At 38.7% G+C, this 20862-nt stretch overlaps 1 protein-coding gene across 5 annotated transcripts in view; it reads right to left on the bottom strand.

Annotated features, from left to right (window-relative positions):
- LOC129748903 (uncharacterized) overlaps positions 1-20862 on the bottom strand; it is a 300169-nt gene that overhangs the window by 27353 nt on the left and 251954 nt on the right. For all 5 annotated transcript variants that reach the window (XM_055743695.1, XM_055743691.1, XM_055743693.1 and 2 more), the window contains exon 3: positions 1621-1988. In XM_055743695.1, coding sequence (XP_055599670.1) covers positions 1621-1988 — 368 coding nt within the window. The remainder of the gene's footprint in view (positions 1-1620; positions 1989-20862) is intronic.

The following is a 20862-nucleotide window of genomic DNA, read 5'->3' as shown; positions in this document are numbered from 1 at the left end:
CATGAAAATTCCACACAATCTAGTTCAACTATTCAACTAACACTGTATTTGAATTTGAAGTCTTTACAATGACGGGAAAGAAAGATAGAGCTATTTCCGTGAAAAAGGAAAATTTGGAGTTGCTTCAATAAACTTGCTGTATCTTCGACAATTTTCTTTGAAAAATCTTGAAATTTGGTCCAAAGATGTAAAAATGCTTGATCTAATACCAGGCAAAGTTTCGTCAAAATCGATGAACGTGATCAAAAATGGTGCCGGGTAGAAAATCAGGTTCATTATCGCCCAGCAGACGATTTTATTCTTTTTTGGACGGATGTTTGTATGGAAAACATCGTAATCCATGTATTCTTGGTTTTTTCTTTCACAAAATCGAGATTTATTGCAAAGAATGTTGTAAATGGATAAAAACTTCATTCGTGCTTTGTTTAGAAATAGAAATTGTTCCAACAGAGCTGGCATTGAAACACAAGAGCGAATTGAATACTCGCTTTAATTGTGTATCAAATTTGTTTATCGGAATAATTAGCAGGTCATTTCTGAATCTCTGTTCTTCTTATTTCGAATTCTGTTGAAACATTTTCTCTTCCAAAACACAGCACGAATGAAATTTTTATCAATTTACAATATTCTTTGTGATAAATTTGGATTTTATTAAAGAAAAAACCAAGAATACATGGATTACGATGTTTTCCATACATCCGTCCAAAAAAGAATGAAATCGTCTGCTGGGCGATAATGAACCTGATTTTCTACCCGGCACCATTTTTGATCACGTTCATCGATTTTGACGAAACTTTGCCTGGTATTAGATCAAACATTTTTACATCTTTGAACCAAATTTCAAGATTTTTCAAAGAAAATTGTCGAAAATATAGCAAGTTTAGTGAAGCAACACCAAATTCCCCTTTTTAACGGAAATAGCTCTATCTTTCTTTCCCGTCATTGTAAAGACTTCAAATTTCATAGAGTGTTAGTTGAATAGTTGAACTAAATTGTGTGGAATTTTCGTGAAAAAATATCAACCGAGAGAAAAATGGCAGCTTGTCAAAGTTGGAAGTGGGTACGCAACTTCACGCGATTTCATTCTTTTTTGAACGAAACTGTATATGCAGACAAAAATCGAGATTTCGTAATAGTCCATCTACGCTACTCCTCTGGTGCATCAAAACAAGCTTTAAAAAGATTGCAAAAATGCTATAACATTCCATTAAATTGGTTTTTTTTTCACACATCGGCTTAATAAGAAGGTGTGTAATTGGCGGTTTCATGCCAAAGTCGCAACATTCAACGTGCAATAAAAACTAGCCTTTCCGTCTGGTGCAGCAAACCAAAACTCGCCAGCCAGACGTGTGAATTCGCAAAGGTGACTAAGCACCTCCATTGAAAACAATCAATTTTCGGACGTTTTCTGCGCATCACACGAGTGGTTGGAAGACGAATTTTATTGTTTCTTGACGGTTGGTTTTGGCTATCAAGTTTTATCTTTTTTTTATGAATGTTGCGATCATGACGAGACGTTGAGGAACATTTTAAAATGAAATAAATAATCTCATGCTGGATGAAATTGATACCCCAGTGTAGTGGGATTTAAGATAAAAATATTTCGATAACAAATCTTACTTGTCTGCCGCGATGGGCTGAAGTGTGGCGAGTGGCCCCTCGGGATGTTCAGGTCGACCATGTTGGATCCGGTGCTGCTGCTGGTGCTACTGGAACCGCTTCCACTGCCACCGGAGCGATAACCTCCTCCTCCTCCTCCTACTCCGCAGCCTCCGCCCGGGACGGCACTGGTCGAGCTGCGCAGCCGGGAGTTCCGCTTAAAGTCCGACGCCCCCGCACTGGATGTTCGCCAGTGCTGGATGCTAGTTTTGGCAGTGCTGTTACTGTTGCTGTTGTTATTGTACGAATAGCGCGAGGGGGACGAATGAGGGCTGCCGAAATGCCCCCGATACGGGGGCTCACCTAAACTGCTGCCGGAGCCATCGTAACTGGAAGGAGAGAGAAAAAAGGAGTCATATGTAGTACAATCATGTGAGCAAATAATAATAATTCAGTCGGATTTAGCGTTTGTAGAAGCCGGAGCATGTTTTATGATACTGTGTCGAGTTGGCACGAAATCCGTCTATAAATAGACATCGGATCAAGATACAGTGTAGAACTATGATTAAAACCAAGGATCAGGCTCTAAGTCAGGATCAAGATCAAAATAAGGATTCTTGCCGAAATTATGAGCAAAATCTAGAGCTCAGAATCTGTTTCGAATTCAGACAAAATTGTCATTGGTTAAAATTCGAATTCAGAAGAAAAGGTTAAATCAGGATAATATACACGCCTACATACATATAAATCAGAGTTCAGAATGTTGATTCCTTATGTAAGTAAATTCAACGGGAAAATGGGCTGCGGGTTGCAGAAATAATATTAAAATGGTTTTATTCAAAAGTTGTTTGAATCATCAGCTAGCCCCACTGGAAAGTTGCAAAATATGACCAGATCACGGGCAGTTAATTGGAATTTAAATACAAACGGGACAACATTTCGTATAAATTCACGCTGCATTACAACTTCCCGGTAGAAAAACATATGTAGAAGCAACGTTACAGCCCGCATAATGACCCGCCCGCATGACCAGATGGGGGGACACACACATAATAAATGTTTATTTTCTACCAGTCAAACCGTTCACCGAGACTAGCTAGTTTGTAGGGGAGTTTGGCTTAGGAGCAAAATGGAACGCCAAGAGGAAAACACCTGCCACATATATTCGGACAAGTCGTTCGAGGTTGTTTTAGCCTGGGAGAGAAATAGGTACATTCATGACAACATCCCGCGAAATCTACCGCGGCAGAACGAACTATCAACTACCGTCATCTCGCGGGTTTGCTGACATACAATATTTCGCAAATGCTGATGACAGCCACACCGGTTGTCTTTGGAATTGCGCGGGCAAAATTTCAACTTGTTCCTTCAACTTGCCTGCACTATCGACAAATTGACTGTCATGAAATTGCACCAGTGTGGTCACAGACAGGGACTTCCTCTTTGACTGGCCGAACCGAATTAGCTGCGGCACCTTTCCTTTGGCGCAAACGTTGTTTGGAGAACTGAAGCAATGCAATTCATGTTCTCTATTAACGTTTACGATAGCATAACTTGAGAACGCAGCAACTGCAACTGAGATTCCGCGCGCCCGTGCTTATCTGGTGCAATTAATCTGTGGCTGACGGCTTGGAAGCAAACCTGTTGAAGTAGACATTTCGAATGACAATTGTATGTCAAAAACTGTCGTTTTGCTTGGCGTTTGTTAGTAAAAGGGGGAGAACAGAACAGTGCAGTGATGATGCAATATAGAATGAGGGTATTTATAGCGCAAGGAAGCTGGTTCTGTTGTTTGCAGTTATAAATAAAATAAAAGATAGGAATGTGCAAAGCCACACCCACAAAAATAATAACAAAGGCATTACTCAGATCAGGGTAGCAATTTTACAGATATTCATCTATATTTGCCAAAAATCATATTGAATTTCTTTGCGATCCCCAGTGATTGGTAAATCAAGTGAAAAGTTGTGAAAATCCATTCTTAATAACCATAAGATCTATTTGGTTTTGTTTTTACATTTCTTCAAAAATTTCTAACCTTGCTCACCATTTTCTGGGCATTCATAAAACAAAAATAACAAGATTATAACTTTTTCAATTATTTCTTCTTGACTGGTCATTAGTGGATAATGAGCTAGCGCGAAGTCGCATAGTGGTCATTTCACCTCTTATTCACAACTCCTATCTCAAAGTTCTTGTAATGCCAGATGATGTGCGAGTAACCTGAGTGAAGCTCGGGTACCCAACCTCGATGGATGCTTTGGTCGCATGCAGACTGAGAAAGCGGCCCACACGCGTCTGATCTCTAGATTAGGGGCGCACAGTGGTCCAATTCTCAAAAAACCTGGCAAAAGTCTGTTTTCAACATATTTGGCTGTGAAACATACTTAAATTGTTCAATAATTTCACTGTTGATCACTGAAAATAACTTATTTTTACATATTTAATTTGAAATTTCCTTTTTAAAATTTTTGTCCAGCTTATTAAAATTTTCTAACAGATTTCTGCAAAATCCCACACCTCCTTGAAAGCTTTATTGAATCTAAAATCATCTCAAAATTACAATACTAATAATATTAAATCAGAACAGATTGACATGACAACGCACAGTGGGGACTTTTTTTTATCTAAAAACGGTACCTATATCTGTGACAATCGCCTAAACTGTACTAAATTCTGGAACACTATCATTTCATACTAAATAACACGAGGAATCGAATGGTTTACACTGCTTTCTGATAAATTGAATCTAAACGTCTCATTTTGCCTGGTTATCCCTATTTTTTAGGAGATAAAAACATGGAATCAGGTGTAAACCCGATTAGGAGAGCATATCAAAATAATAACTCAAACGTATCTCACCAAGATATTTACATCTGATTCAGTTATAATTAAGTACTCTAAATTTTCTATTTTAAGTTTCTTCAATCTGAATTATATCTTATTCTGATTGACAGACTTGAATGGGGTTGAGCTCATTTTCAATGATAAAGATTTTTTACGGATTGTCCTAAAATAAAATGATTATATCATATTTTGATATCCCGATCAGAAGAGCATATCAAAATCGTTACTCAAACCTATCTCAGCGAGATATTTATATCTGATTCAGTTATAGTTTTGAAATAAGATTTGTTGTTTATATTTTTTCTAGAACAGAATTATATCTACTTTTGATTAAAACCATTTTTTCAAACGCACTTTTGGAAGCTTTAAGATGAAATTAATGGATTACCTATATGAATGAAGATAATAATTTTTGAGGCATCGTTTCATTTATATTTTCAAAGCTTAAGTATTTATATTCAATCTAGAACTATAATCAACCTGTATACTTTTATTTAGAAGTATGAGTCGAAAGAAAAAGACTGGGGACTGTTGTTTTTCTCTGTTTTGATCTGCCTGCTTTAAAAGCTGCTATTGGATTTTCAAAACCTTCATTTCAGTAGGTACATACATCTAGTATTTCTGCTCAAATCCTGATAATCCTATTCCAATTCATTCTAATTTCCATGCCTTAGGTAAACTTTCAATGTTTTCCATTCATTTAAACGTCACTCGAAGGCGACTGCCTGCCCGTCCGCACGCATCCTTTTTCAAATTCCAATAGTCCGTTTCCAATTCTTCAAGTAAACGTATAGAAATTCCCATTGTTCAGTTTGAATCCACACAAACGACTGCCTGATTCCCGTGCGCACGATTCCCTTTGAGAATTCCAACTGTCCCCGATCGGGCCAATCCATCAAAATTCCAATTCACCAGGTACACTTATATGAATTCCCATTGGCCAATTCTATGGAACCCAAACGGCTGCCTGTCTTTGCGAGCCGTCCCTATAAAAGCAGCCGGGATCGAGCTATGCAGAATCAGTACGAAAATAAACAACTAACTTCTATGAAGCCCAGGTAGAGTAGTAAGCAAGGACGCACAACTAGTAGGATGGGATGGGATAGGAAAAGTGATGAGCTCGATTCTCATTTTTTATCGCCATCTTTTTTTGCATACAAATCCAATAAGATTTTTAGTTTATATATCCTATCTGGATGAGTTATAATTTTGTTTAAATTATAACAACGGTTTATATGATTTAGTTATGGTTGCATAGACTTTTTGATATAATTTGAGATATTTTAACATCCTACGAGTACTAAATTATAACTCATCCTGATAGGAAAAAATTGAATATCAAAATATCTCATCTTGATATAATTCAGTTTCTCTCTTCTGATCGGGATACGTGCAACTTTTTATGAAACACGGACATCGAAGTCAACGGCCCAAACCGTGCATTAATGAGTTTCGCTCAACAGATCCATAAAATGGAATCCAATTTATGGGAAACCTAAAATGGAGCATGGTTTTAGCATATTATGTGGTTTATTGACATTCCACTAGAAATTTTTCTCGAAGCACTCATATCTATCATATCTCATATCTTGATAAGTTATAATTTTGATAGGTTTTGTTCTGTCCACTATCAAACTATGCTATCTGAATAAGATATAATCTTGAAAAGAGCATATTTAAAATTGATATAATTAAGCTATGATCGCATAGATTTTTTGATATAATTTGAGATATTTTAACATCCTATGAGTATTTAGATAGGAAAAAATTTGTATCAAAATATCTCATCTTGATATAATTTAGTTTTTCCCTCCTGATCGGGAACCTTACTGATATACCATCCCGATCAGGAGGGAAAAACAAAATTATATCAAAATGAGATATTTTGATACTTATATTTTTCTATCTAAATGAGTTATAATTCAGTACTCGTAGGATGTTAAAATATCTCAAATTATATCAAAAAATCTATACGATCATAGCTAAATTATATCAGTTTTTGATATGCTCCTATCAAGATTATATCTCGTTCAGATAGCATTGTTTGATATTGGACAGAACAAATTATATCAAAATTATAACTTATCAAGATATGAGTGCTTCGAGAAAATTTTCTAGTGGAAGGTCAATAAACCACATTATTTGATAAAACCATGCCCCATTTTTGGTTACCCAAAAATTTGATTCAATTTTATGAATCTGTTGAGCGAAACTCGTTAATGTAAGGTTTGAGCCGTTGACTTCGATGTCTGTGTTTCAGAAAAAGTTGTACGTATATCAAAATAAGATATAATCATTGTAGCCAAACCGGACTAGCAGCTGCAGGGACGTCGATGGATCCAATTTGAGTAACAGGATCTTTTTGGGTACTTTTCAGACTTTAAACTTGCACGACAAACTTGTGATAATGTGTGATAGTTTCACTCGAAATAAAAATGTGGTTTTCTGGAGTGAAAGACGAAATTTTGTCTGATGCGACGTTTATTGGTTCAAGTGCTGACCAAGACTAACTGCTGCACAATCATTGCCCTAGCTTGTGGCGGGAAGCGCCCAATTTGATGATGACGATCATTGATTCAATTGAACAATGAAGTGGGAGAGCAATTACAATTGAGTGAGACTTTGCGTTTCTAGGTACTATTTTAACAATTTGAATTTTGGAGTTAGGGATGTTCAAATTTCTAGTTTACTTATTTATATATTCAAGTTCTGCAACATGGCGCGCCCCGTTGAAAGGAACTTTCAACAGAACCATTAATCCGAGCTTCCAGTCGTCTTCTTCGGTACCGATTCGTCTGTCGCCACCATCTGGGTCGTCGGTTCCGAGATGCCTTCATTCGGAGCCAAAGTTGTAGGTTCTTCAATTGGTAACGGACAGATTTCCGTCACACCTCTGCGATAGGAGTTCTTGGCTGTTTTGACCGTGACCACACGTACTCGACCATCGTCTCCGGGGAAAACCTTCTCGATTCGGCCGAGCTTCCAGCTCAGCGGGGGTGCGTTGTCTTGCTTCATGAGGACCAATGTGCCCTCCGATATATTGGGGCGAACCACAGGCCACTTCTTGCGATTTTGGAGCTGGCCGATGTAATCTCTCGACCAAGCCTGCCAGAAGTGCTGGACTCGCTGTTGCATCTGTTGGAAAGAATTAAGGCGATTTATTGGGAGTTCACTGATGTCCACCTCGGGGAGAGAAACTAGAGGCTCTCCAACGATAAAATGCCCTGGGGTCAGAGCAACGACGTCATCAGGCTCAGATGAGCGGGGGGTCAAGGGCCGTGAATTCATGACGGCCTCGACCTGGATCAGGAGAGTGTTGAAATCATCGATGTTAAGGACTGTTGTTTGCATCACCCGATACAAATGATGCTTAAACGATTTGACAGCGGCCTCCCAGAGGCCACCGAAGTGTGGGGATCGAGCGGGATTGAAATGGAATGCGATCCCATTATTAGCACAGTGAGTGCCAATTTCATCGGAGCTGTGCATCTTGTCGAAGTCTTGTTTGGATTCTTGCAGAAGTCGGTTGGCCCCAACAAAAGTCAGAGCGTTGTCGCAGTAGATGTCGGCCACCCGACCTCGTCGGCCAACGATGCGTTTCAGGGCGTTGATGAAGGACTCAGAAGTGAGGCTGTAGACCATGTCGATGTGGACAGCCTTCGACCACATACATACGAAGATCGCGACGAATATTTTCAACGGCGCGGACCGACGATTTGGGATACGAACGAAAAACGGGCCGCAATAATCTACTCCGCAGCTCACAAACGCGCGCGTGGGTGTGAGCCGAACACTTGGTAAGGGTCCCATAATCTGGGAGGCACTGGTTGGCTTGCAGCGAAAGCAGACTAGGCATTCTTTGACCACTTTTTTCACCAGATCTCTCCCCCTAATTGGCCAGAATCGTTGTCGAATTGTTGCCAAAAGCATTTGAGGGCCAGCATGAAGGGTGTTCAGGTGGATTGATTTGGCCAAAAGGTAAGCCAAGTGCGATTTGTGTGCCAAGATTATTGGGAACCTGGTGTCGAACGGTGCGTCAAGGTGCTGGAGTCTGCCTTAAAGCGGAGCAGACCGCTTTCGTCCAAAAATACGTTGAGCGATTTAAGTCTCGATGTGGTGCCAATGTTTTTGATTATTGGCTCAGATGCGTTTTTCAAAAACTGAATTTCCTTATTATAATGCGTTTTCTGATCGTGTCGAATTAGGATATTCAGTGATGCATTTAATTCATGAGCGCGCAGTGAGCCAACATTTCGTTTATCAGGTTTTGTTCGACAATTTTGTATAAAGCGATAACCCCATGCAACTTTTCGCTGAAGGGGGGAGAGACGAGAATGATCTGTGATGGGGTGAAGAAAGGGAGATTCTGTTACAGCAACTAGAGAAACCGTCGAATGTTTGCTTTCAATTCCTCTAGCTTGCATGTGGAGAGGCGATAGTGAGATATCGTTTGGTGGCCAGTTCGATTTGTCGGTGCAAAGAAAGTTGGGTCCATGCCACCAAAGATTGTCTGCTATAAGTGCTGATGGGCTGACACCGCGAGAGATTCGATCAGCTGGATTGAGATCAGTCGGAATATGACGCCATGGACTGCCTCTGGTGATGCGGTGGATCTCAGCAATTCTGTTCGATACAAACACCTTCCAAACGGACGACGACGAAGCCAACCAGTGCAACACTATGGTGGAATCCGTCCAAAATGTCACCGGGCAATTCCATCCGGTGTATTCCACGATAGAGTCTTGTAGCTGGGCAGCAAGGAGAGCAGCACAAAGCTCTAGCCGAGGGGTTGACAGCTTGTTGAGAGGGCTAAATCGCGATTTTGAATCCAGGAGATTGCAAATTGGTTTGTTTTCTGCGTTCGAGGAAAGTACATAAATGCAACAACCATATGCACTATCGGAAGCGTCCGAGAAGCAGTGCAGTTCGAAATTTTCGTAGTCATTCATAAAAACTTGTCTGGGAATGGCTAACGAACGCAAGCTTTCCATCTCCTGTCGGTATTGCTGCCACCAGGTTTGATGATGTACTGGCAACGGATCATTCCACGAAAACTTTTCGGACCAAAGCGACTGAAAGAATATTTTTGCGCTTACGACGGAGGCACCGAGTAAACCCATCGGATCGAAGAGACGAGACATTTCCGAGAGTATGACTCGTTTTGTTATTGGAGCCGACGTTTCGAGATCAGGAACATTGAAAGTGAAATGATCGGGTTGCGGATGCCAACGAAGTCCCAATGTTTTGATCGATCCTGATTGGCCAATATCGAGTTCGGATCGAGAGTCTCTGAGTGCTTCTGGAATCTGCGAGAGGACTTCGTTGCAATTGCTGCACCATTTGCGAAGAGTAAATCCGCCAGATTTCAATAGCTCAATCATCTGGTGGTTTTCGGCTATCAACAGCTGTTTATCATCATTGCCCGAAAGATAATCATCCACGTAGAAACGCTTGGGAATGAGTGGGGCAGCAAGAGGAAAGTTTTCGGCTTCATCGTGGGCAAGTTGGTTGAGGACGCGAGTAGCCAGGTACGGAGCAGGGGCTGTACCATATGTTACTGTGTTCAAACGAAAGGTTTGTAGTGGTGCTTCTGAATTCTTTCGCCACAGTATCTGCTGCAGAGGACGATCAGCTGGATGGACGACGATCTGCCGGTACATTTTTTCCACATCAGCTGTTACGGCGTATTTTGGTAAACGAAAGTTGATGAGTGTGGAAATCAACGAAGGTTGGACGGTGGGACCGATGTAGCAGATGTCGTTCAGCGAAATGTTGTTTGCTGCTCGGCAAGACGCATCGAACACGACGCGAGTTTTTGTTGTTGTGCTTTCGGGACGTTGGATGGCGTGGTGAGGAAGGTAGTAGTGGGGCTTTGTGAGATCGGGCTTGACAGGTTCCATATGACCGAGATTTTCATATTCAGTCATGAATTCAAAATAATCCGCTCGAAGATTATCATTTGAGCCCAACTTCCTCTCGGTACTAAGAAATCTCCGATTTGCTATCGGGAATGATTCTCCCAAGGCATGCAACATTTCCTCACGAATCGGCAAACGAACCACGTACCGTCCGTCAGGTGCTCTGAAGTGGGTTTTCAAAAAGTGCGTCTCGCAATATTGTTCTTCCAAACTTAAAGATTTGCCTTTCTCGAAACTTTCCACTTCCCAAAATTTACGAATTGTGGCGTCCAGATTGTCTATGGACGAAACATTGCAGACCACGGCGGGACTTTTTGGTTGTGCGTTTGATTCACCCGCGACGACGTACCCAAAGACAGTTTTTCTTAGTATGGGAAAACCTTGACCAAGCGATATTTGATCATTCTCTAAGATGGAGAAAAATGATTTGATTCCAATGATAAGGTCAACGTCGTGAGCAATATTGAACTTGGGGTCTGCAAGGGGAAGGTTGCGAGGAATTACCCACTTCGAAATGTCTACATTTGTAGATGGAAGAACTCTGGTCAAGGCAGGCAACACGAAAAATTCCATGCTTGTGATAAAGTTGCCGGATCGAGAGGCAATGGTGATCGGGACTTGATCTTTTACTTTTTGGACTGACTGGCTGATACCATACACATCGACGTTTGCTGGTGTACGTTTCAAGCGAAGCTGTTGTGCCAAATGTTCGGAAACGAAGTTGGCTTCGGAAGCACAGTCAAGCAAGGCACGAGCGTGTAAAAAGTTACCTGCGAGGTCCTTGACCTTAACGTATGCAGTCAGCATGAAAACAGCTGATTGGGATGGTTTCGAGAAAAATGATTGTGTATGGCAATTGGTCACATGTGTTGTGTTTTGAGCCGAACCTGACGGATGCCCATCCGACGAGGGAACGAAAGACGACGAATGTTTACTAGGCCCAACCGACGACGAGGGCTCTCCCTGTACCCGAGGGAGCACGTGACATTGATCGGCAATGCACGTAACCGACGACGAAGGATCGACGACCGGTGCCGATTGTGAGTGTGAATAGGATTGCGCAATTTGTGCAGCGATAGTATTTTGCTCATCATCGTGAATGGAAGATGCTTTGAATGAGTTCAGGTGCAACAAGGTGTGATGTTTCCTGTTGCATGTTCGACACGATCCAGAAGTACAATTTTTCATCAAATGCGACGATTTTAGGCAATTGAGGCAAAGACCATGTCTTTTGGCGATTTCGAAACGTTTTTGAGGTGTTTGCCTTTTGAACTCGTCGCACTGCATCAAAAGGTGCGCTTGTTTGCATAAGATGCATTTCGGCAGATCACTATTGGCTGAGTGATAAATCGATATTTTGTTTCGAGAAGATTTTGATTCGATTTTGGATTCGAATTTTGCACTCGATAGCGATGGTTGGGAGAGCATTAAAGATTGCAAAATTCGAGAACGCTTTTGTATAAAAGTGACTAAAGATTCGTAGGTTGGTCGAATGTCGTCACACAATTGATTTTCCCACTCCTTCTGTGAAACTGGATCTAATTTGCTGCTCAGAGTTTCGACAAGGAAAGAATTCCAATGATCCTTCGGATCTTCTAATTTGTTTAGAACGCTCACGTGTTTTCCGAATTCATCAACCAAATTGGCGAGGGCTGATGAAGATTCTTTCCGAACAGAAGGTGTGGATAAAAGTGCCGAAAAATGTTGCTTGATTTGCAGATTTCTATTATCGTACCGTTTATTTAAAAGATCCCACGCGATAGTGTAGTTAGTCGCAGAAACTTCCAACGATTCGATAAGCCTGAGAGCTTCTCCCTTGAGAACTGCTTTCAAATATTGAAACTTTTGTATGGACGAAAGTTGCAGGTTCACATGGATGAGGGTGGTGAACAAATCGTGAAAATTCATCCACTCATCGAAATTTCCACTAAATTCCGGAATTTTAATCTCAGGGAGACGGACAGAGGGAACATGTGCAGGTGGAGCTAAGGGGGATTGAGGTGAATTGTTGGGAGCAATGGCGTCTAATTTTGACGCCAAATTACCTTTGAGCATGAAATAATCATTTTCGACATTGGCACGTGTTTCTGAAAATTCCTCAGGCAATTCTTCTTCGGCCTCGATCCCACTTTGAATTTCATTAAATTCCCGATAAAGCTCGTCTAGTTTTTCTAAGCGGAATCTCAGTTGAGGAAAATCCCGCTCAGAATTAAAATTCTCATAAAAGGTTTTAACCAAATTGATGGAACCAGTGATAGTGTTCCGACGCACAATCAATCGTTTTACCTTACGCTCATCACGGTTCATTTTTGAGCTTTTTGCTGGGCCAATTAACATGAACGCTCGAAAATCTTTCTTTATTGGTTCGATTGACTCACCTGTCGATTGCAGTGGTTAAAACCTGGGCTCACTTGACCAAACCTGCGTTCCGTGTCCACGTGGTGCGACTAACTTCCTCCGTTGCAGCCGTAATTCGGTCGAAAATCCTCCAAAAAAGATGTAATCCAGTCTGTAGATGTTGCGGGGGCGTTGATATCCGGTTGAGGGTCCAGCCGATGCGATAGGAACCTCCGAACGCAGCTATCCGATGACGATGAGGTAACCTCTCCAAACTGGTCGAGAACAATGGGGACCTGGCGATTCCCGGGTTTCGGCACCAAAAAATGTAGCCAAACCGGACTAGCAGCTGCAGGGACGTCGATGGATCCAATTTGAGTAACAGGATCTTTTTGGGTACTTTTCAGACTTTAAACTTGCACGACAAACTTGTGATAATGTGTGATAGTTTCACTCGAAATAAAAATGTGATTTTCTGGAGTGAAAGACGAAATTTTGTCTGATGCGACGTTTATTGGTTCAAGTGCTGACCAAGACTAACTGCTGCACAATCATTGCCCTAGCTTGTGGCGGGAAGCGCCCAATTTGATGATGACGATCATTGATTCAATTGGACAATGAAGTGGGAGAGCAATTACAATTGAGTGAGACTTTGCGTTTCTAGGTACTATTTTAACAATTTGAATTTTGGAGTTAGGGATGTTCAAATTTCTAGTTTACTTATTTACAAGTTCTGCAACAATCATTTTATTTTAGGACAATCCGAAAAAAATCTTGATCATTGAATATGAGCTCAACCCCATTCAAGTTTGTCAATCAGAATAAGATATAATTCAGATTGGAGAAACTTAAAATCGAAAATTTGGAGAACTTAATTCTAACTGAATCAGATGTAAATATCTTGGTGAGATACGTTTGAATTATTATTTTGATATGCTCTCCTGATCGGGATATGATGAGTACTGTTCAGCGCTCAGTTGTTGAGTAGATCCTCAATCCCAATTTTCCCTGAATTCATGAAATCTCGCGTGAGCTTTCATTACGCCGTATGAAACAAAATGTAAACAAATAGTTTTATTACAAAAAAACATACAAAAACTGACATAAACTAGTCACAACTTCTTTCCATTTAGCCTAGACAACATTTTCTAAATGTAAAATACAAATTTTAAAATTGTTTCGATAACTTTTGTAGCAGTTTTTTGTGAATTCTTAAGATGTTTCATACGACGTAATGAAAGCTCACGCGAGACATATTTAAAAAAAAAGTCCTTGCAACAAACGAGATTAGTTTGAAAGTTACTGTTGAATCGACAAGAAAAGCCTCAATCATGTTTAAATCAATATCAATTATCAACTCAACAAAATATCGTTTAAATTTAGAGAAAAAGGGGGTGATCAAGGCTTTTTCATGCTCAGTTAAATTAAATCAAATTGGGCGGACTTTACAACTTCAAACCAATATGAAGGAGCGGAAAAGTATTTTTTTTTTTGTACTGCTTATAGAAATTGTTTAGCAATTAATACCAACTTTGAGTCAACTTTAATGTTCGTTTAGCTACTTAAAAATTGAGCTGAAATAGAGTCGAATACACGATTTGAAACATGTTCAAATGTTTTCTTATCTTTTCTGATGCTTTCTCATTTGTTACTACAATTTTTGAGCTTATGATTGAATTTAGGGAAAATTTAGGAAAACTGAGACTTTCCTCGTCAACTGAGACCTAAGCGGTGTTCTTCATTCGATTCAGCAATGAGTTTTACACCTGATTCAATGCTTGCATCTGCATCTGTTCAATTCCATTTTCGTTTGTTACAATGTTTTTTCTAAAAAAAAAAAACAAGAAATTAGGGGAAATCAGGGTGATTGAGACTCTACTCGTCACGTGTAGTCTGAAAATGCCAGAACACGATGAAATACTTGGATAGATTGATTTTGAGAGCTTCAAAAATCGAATTTTTGCCAGCTTTTCTGGGTTTTGTGTGGGGAGGCGTGCTACAACAACCCAGCGTTTATTCTCCAGGTCAGGGGTGGCTCAATCGGCGCGGGAACATTAAGTAAGTAATTTTTTTCAATATATTTTGTCGAAAAAAATCCAGTTAAAGAAATTTTTGTTAAAAATCCACTTGCCTGTTGTCAAGAACAAAGAAAAGGGTAACAATAATCGTTTAAAATTAATGACAAATAAAAGATTTGACAAAATAAAATTGCTGGGATTGCTGAAAAGATTTTCTTAACCTTTTGCATTTCAACATGCTAATACTTTATTCTCAGTACAAAAACCCAACAAGCATTACGCAATTGTTCAATATCTGATTTACCTTTAAATTTTAACTAAGATTGATTGTTAAGTTTTCTAACATTTTTACGTACAAATATCAGGACATGAGAGAGGGTCGTCCTTATTAATAGATCACAGTTTTTGAGATATTATAGTTAACATGTAACCGAGCAGTTTGCAAATTTGCTTTCGGGTATTCATTGGACGGCCAATTGATTTCGCTTATTGCACTTTAGGTCGAAGACCAGTAAAAGAGATTTTCCTTAATAACTAACTGAATAACTTTTCACATGTATGGAAACATCTATAGGGGAGAATGGAGACACTCGATCCCCTTTCCTTATGTATGTATGTATGTATGTATGTATGTATGTATGTATGTATGTAGTTGAACCCACCAGTGGCTGATAGGTCTTTCGACCCGAGGCGGTACGGGAAGTCTCGATCGCACATTCAAATATTGCTCATGCTTAACTCATCAACAATATTTGCAACACAACCAAGGGGTCCGTTACCACTGGCTTGGGGCAGGTTTGACTCATCTTACTCCCTTCAAACTGTTCGAAACAAATAAAGAATCCAAAAAAGGTACTTAAGTAACCTACTCATGATTCTAAATTTGCCGAGATACTCCGGCTGGCTTGAACCCACAATCCATTGTATATCAGTTTTCGGATCCGGGATCGTTCGATGACCTGTCCAACCCCCCCAACATCCCCATTAATAGAGTTAAGCTATTTTCATTATTGAAATATAATAAAAAAAATAGCACATTTTCAATATCTTACCTCGTACCATTTTAAAAGGATACTAGAACTTCTTCAATGAAAGGGTACTTATCTTACTTCCTAAATGGCTTCGTTTTCATTTTTTCAACTGATTCGCCTATTGTACCCATATAAAACATTTGAATTTTGATCATTCCTTCAATCAAATGTACTGATGAACCTTGAAGAATATCATGATGATTAAAACAGCATTTTCCCGTAACTACATTCCCAAAATACAGTAAAATGAAATAAAATTCAAAAATCATGACAGTCATTTTTGACAAATCTCAAACTTTTTGATTGAATTGAAGTGAAGTTTTAACATTATTTTAACAGCTTGGATAAACATATAAATTTATAAATTCATTAGTTAATTGTATATTTAACAGATCAAGTCTACAAATCATATTCTCTAAAATGTATTTAAACAAAATTGTATACAAAGTTTTGAAGTCAATTCTGATTTTTCAAAGAACTTGCTAACCATTTGAAATTTTATACTATAATTATCTTACTATCCTCAATTTTATATTTTTCAACAATTATTAGTTCAAAAATATTGTTATTCACTTAAAATATAATTAAGAAAAAAAATAAAACTCATGAGATAAGTTATTTTTAGAAAAAAAAAAAGAAGATTCGGAAACCTAGGAGACAAGTAAAGAAAGTACTCACGAATTTTTATCAATGTTCGTTGAGAGAACGAAGATTTTAGACGCAGAAGAAAATAAAATAAACACGAATACTTAGCTTTTGTACTGATACTGCTGATCAATGAACAAATTTGGTTTCAAGCCCCAAAAATCCTTCAGGTATCCATTTGTCCATCGTTGGCTGATTCGATCGAGATGCTGTAACAAACACCTATGTACCGTTTGTTATAGTCCGTTGAGAGAAACTACGATCCGCCAACACTTGTTGACCGCTTGTTGGAATGACCGTAGTGGTTGGCGGTGCTTATGGCTCGGAAGAATCCTCCGAAACTTGTTGGGATTCTTTATTAAGGATCTTCGGCACCGGCAAAATGATGATTATTCTTAATATTTTAAAATTTTCACTTTTGAAATTAACTTAAAATTTAGCAGCTTGAAAAAAAAACACGTCATTCTTCAGGCGATGACTACTTCGATCCATCAAATGGAGGGTCATGTGACGTTATTTAGATAATATCAATGAAAGTTCGTGACCCCTTCTCACTTTGGAAAAATAGAGAGGGTGCAGAATCTATACCAACAAAACATACATTTTGGCATAATTAAAAAACTCATTGACTGTAAAAATTTAAGATCTTGAAAAACAAATTTATTGATCAAGTTTCACTAAATAAGATGAAATCATCTCCAACTGCAGTTCTCATTTCAGAATGGTTGTTTCTGAATAATGCTGACCATTTATTGTACTGTAAGAGCACTCCTTTTTTTTTAAAAAAAAAAAAAGAAGGAGGGCTTCTATACAAATTTGAAGTAATACATTATAAAACTAGAACAAATTCCATATGATTTCGATCGAATTCGGTATACATACAAGTCGTGATGTAATGAGATGAGTTACCAATTTGAAATTCTCTTCAAACTTTTGTGGATGCTTCCATACAAGGTAAGATTTTTCATAAATTGGAAGAATTTCAAGTGGTTTGCACCAAGATGGTCGTGGTTTGTATTAATAGATAATAATCTACTTGAACAATGTCTAAGTTACTTCACTAAGTTTGGTATACAAGTCAGATTTAATAATCAGATGATTTCATTGAAAAAACTTCTCCCACTTTCACCTACGTCTCATTTTTTTTGCAGATTTAAACAAAAAAAAAGGCCATTTCTGGAATATTCAATAATAAAAATGAAAAATTCATAAAGAATTTTTTAATATTTTTAAAATTTTAGTAGGTATTTAGTGAAATACTTAAAGATTCAGACCTTTATTAGAAAATAGCAAAAACAAATGTCAAAGGTCAATTCTTGCATTCACACAACAAAAAAAAAATCATTTCTAAGTCACTAGACTTAAAGATCCATGACTTAAAAAAAAAATAAAATTCATAAACTCAGATCTATACTGGGAATTCTTGCAAAAAACTCGCTTTTTGTGAAAATGCAACAAATTTTTTTTTGTATTGAACATAATTCAAGAAACTAAGCCAAGAGCCTGAGCCAGATTTTGAACATGAAACGAAAAAAAAAAAATTCAAAATCGTATTTCCTTTCAAAAAACAAATATTATTTGTAAGGTAGGTGTTGCAAAGCGCACCGGGTCAGATAGTCTAAAATAAATGTTAACAGTTGAAAAACTGTTCACAATTTTTCTTTAACTATCTTAAAGTTGTTAACCAAAAAATAATTTATGATGGGATATGGAAAATATTTTTTAACAAAAATATCCGGAAACAAATGATGGACCAAAGTTGTCAATGGGCCATAAACTTTTTGACATCTCGGATGAGTTATAAACTGTAGGTAATATTTCGCATTCGATCGCATTCTGTTGTGGCAGTGCAGAATGTATCACATTTGTTTATCTGATCCAGCAAAAAAAAATATCTTGATTAATAGCTCCATCTACCCATGGCTCCGTCATCGTCGTCGTGGGCTGGGCTTGACTAGGCCAAAAGCCGCCATTGCGCATTGGATCATCGCCCATGCATGCAATTTGTAGATTCAACTGCGACCATTTCGATATTTGTAATAAATGAAACTGCACCATTGCTGGAGCGTGCACCTGGAAGCCTGTATCGATGATGTTTCGATACATGGTAGGTTGGGAAAAAACTGGTACATTCTCTACCTACCCATTTTTTTGTAGTTTTTTTTTTGTCTCAAATGCATCTGTGTGTTCCTGTTTTTTTTTTCTAAAATGTAGTTTCAACTTTCTGTAGTTTCTCCTAGAGCAGTGTAGGTGTGACTGCAGCGATACCTCTTACTCTGGGGAGCATCGACTGAATGTCACCCATACGATTTGGGGGCAATAATTTATCACGATGTGTCCGTCCATTCATGTTGACATATCTCCCGTAGTAAGTATTTGGTGGATCGGACCGGAACGAGATGTCCTTGAGCTTCGACAAATTGTTCGCATTCGAGTTGTTTACAAGAAGTGTCGGTTTTCGGTTGATGACACAACACGGACGTGGCCAAATAAGAAAAACAAATCGTTAAACGCAACCCGTCTAGCTGATCTTTGCAGTTCTGCGGATACCAGATGTATACACGGAAACTCGGAAATGAGCGAAATGCAAAGTTTTATTCGACAGAGTCAAAGATGTTTGTGAACATCGTCATCAAAGTACAGATAACTTTTTCTCATTCAAAAAGAGTTGCAAGTTGAGTTTTTGAGATGAAATAAAAAAAAAGTCATGAATATTGAAATGGCTTCCGATTTTCTGAGTTTTCCGTGTAAACATACGAAAAACAGCTGTACTCCCAAAAGAGATTGGAGCACGTGATAACAATAAATCGCGCGCTCCCTGCACCGGTAAACATACAACACGCTTCGGAATTGCTTCAGAGGAGTTGGAAAAAAAATCTAGGTCATATGTAAATCGCCCATCAAGGCGATTAAAGGCAAAACAACCGAGTCGAAAAAATTACCGCGGCGAAGGTGATGCTGCGCACACCTTCTTTTTTTTCTCCAAGTACATCTCCGAGATGCGGCTGATTCAATCGACGCGTCTGGAATCTGCCGACGATCCTACGACGAGGTAAGGTATTTAGTTCTCTTTAGAGCGCGCTAGTAAACATATTTTATGGTTCTCGTGCGTGTGGCGAAGGGTTGTAAGTTGCGCCGTAATATGAATGAGTCGCGAGTCTCCGAGAGTTCTTAATGGATCCCGAGAATGGGTTCATTATGATGCTCGGCGGAACAACATTTCCCGAGCCGAACGGATGTGTGCCCTGATGAGGTGTTGATTGCCATCGCCGCCGTCGATGTCGCAGTCTTGGCGAAGGGCGGTGAGATGGCAGTTTTATGATGGTTTATGCTCAGGAACTAATCTTTCAACGATTATCAACCAACGGAAACCAACGAATGGATGGTGTGAAATCGAAAGGGAAGGTCGACAAGTTCCGTGCTGCTCTTGATTACGGTGGCGATTTTTCATGTGACAAAAGTTGGAGAAACATTTTTTTTATCAGAATAAAGATGTTGAAATCAAACTATAAACTACGTTTAAAATTTTAAATGAATTTCAGAGTAAGAACAAATTAAGCCTTCAGATTTTTCATACTTTTATTTTTATCTGGTACAAAAATCAAAAATTCTATAATTTGTATTAAAATTGTTCGAATTAAAAAAAATATAAAAATTTGAGCACTCTGACAACTTTAAAGCACGTTTTCTAAAAACTATCGTTAGAGCATTCTATTTACCTCTTTGATCCTAAGCGCTTCGGATGATAATAACACCCTCATGAGGGACGAGGCATTGTATCTAACCAAATAAAAATCTAAAACAGGCGTATGTTTTTCAATTTTCTCCAAAATTTGATTCTAACAGTTAAATGGCGACCGTCATAAATTATTTTAGTTCAAAATTCCAAAAGAACGTTATGGAAAACTGTGCTAGTGATTAAATGCAAGAATTTTGATGGGCTGTGAAAGTTATTTTTTTTTAATTTGTTTTAAAAAAAGAAACATTTTATTGAAGATCGATATTTCGAAAAAAAAAAACAGTTAAAATTTACTATTTTCATACATTTGTGAAACAAGTTTTGCACAAAATTCCACTGTAAATTTTACTTAAACAACTTTACTAGGAAATACGAAGTCCCTGAGACAAAAACGATAGGATCTTCGTCGGCTTGTAAGCGGAGCTAGTGGAGCTCGCTCAAATGAGCTTGATTTTCAATCCCTGATCTTAACCGAATCCCTGATCTTAACCGAATCCGAAGCTGTTCTCAAAACATCCGTTTCAGGAAAATTTGACCTGTTTGTTGGCTCGGTTTTTGCCGCAAAAAATATAGGGATGCTCTTGTCCTCTATTGCCCCAGCAATAGTTCCTGAGGGAACTGTTGCTTATTTGATGAAAAAATAACTATCGAAGCAGACAGAGATAAATAATTAGATTTTAAGAGATACTGGACGTGTTGAAGAAACGGATCCGAAAAATGTAAAAAAC

The sequence above is a fragment of the Uranotaenia lowii genome, chromosome 2 (assembly GCF_029784155.1).
Source record: "Uranotaenia lowii strain MFRU-FL chromosome 2, ASM2978415v1, whole genome shotgun sequence".
In the NCBI taxonomy this organism is placed as follows: Eukaryota; Metazoa; Arthropoda; class Insecta; order Diptera; family Culicidae; genus Uranotaenia; species Uranotaenia lowii.
This window is presented reverse-complemented; position numbering and strand designations above follow the sequence as displayed.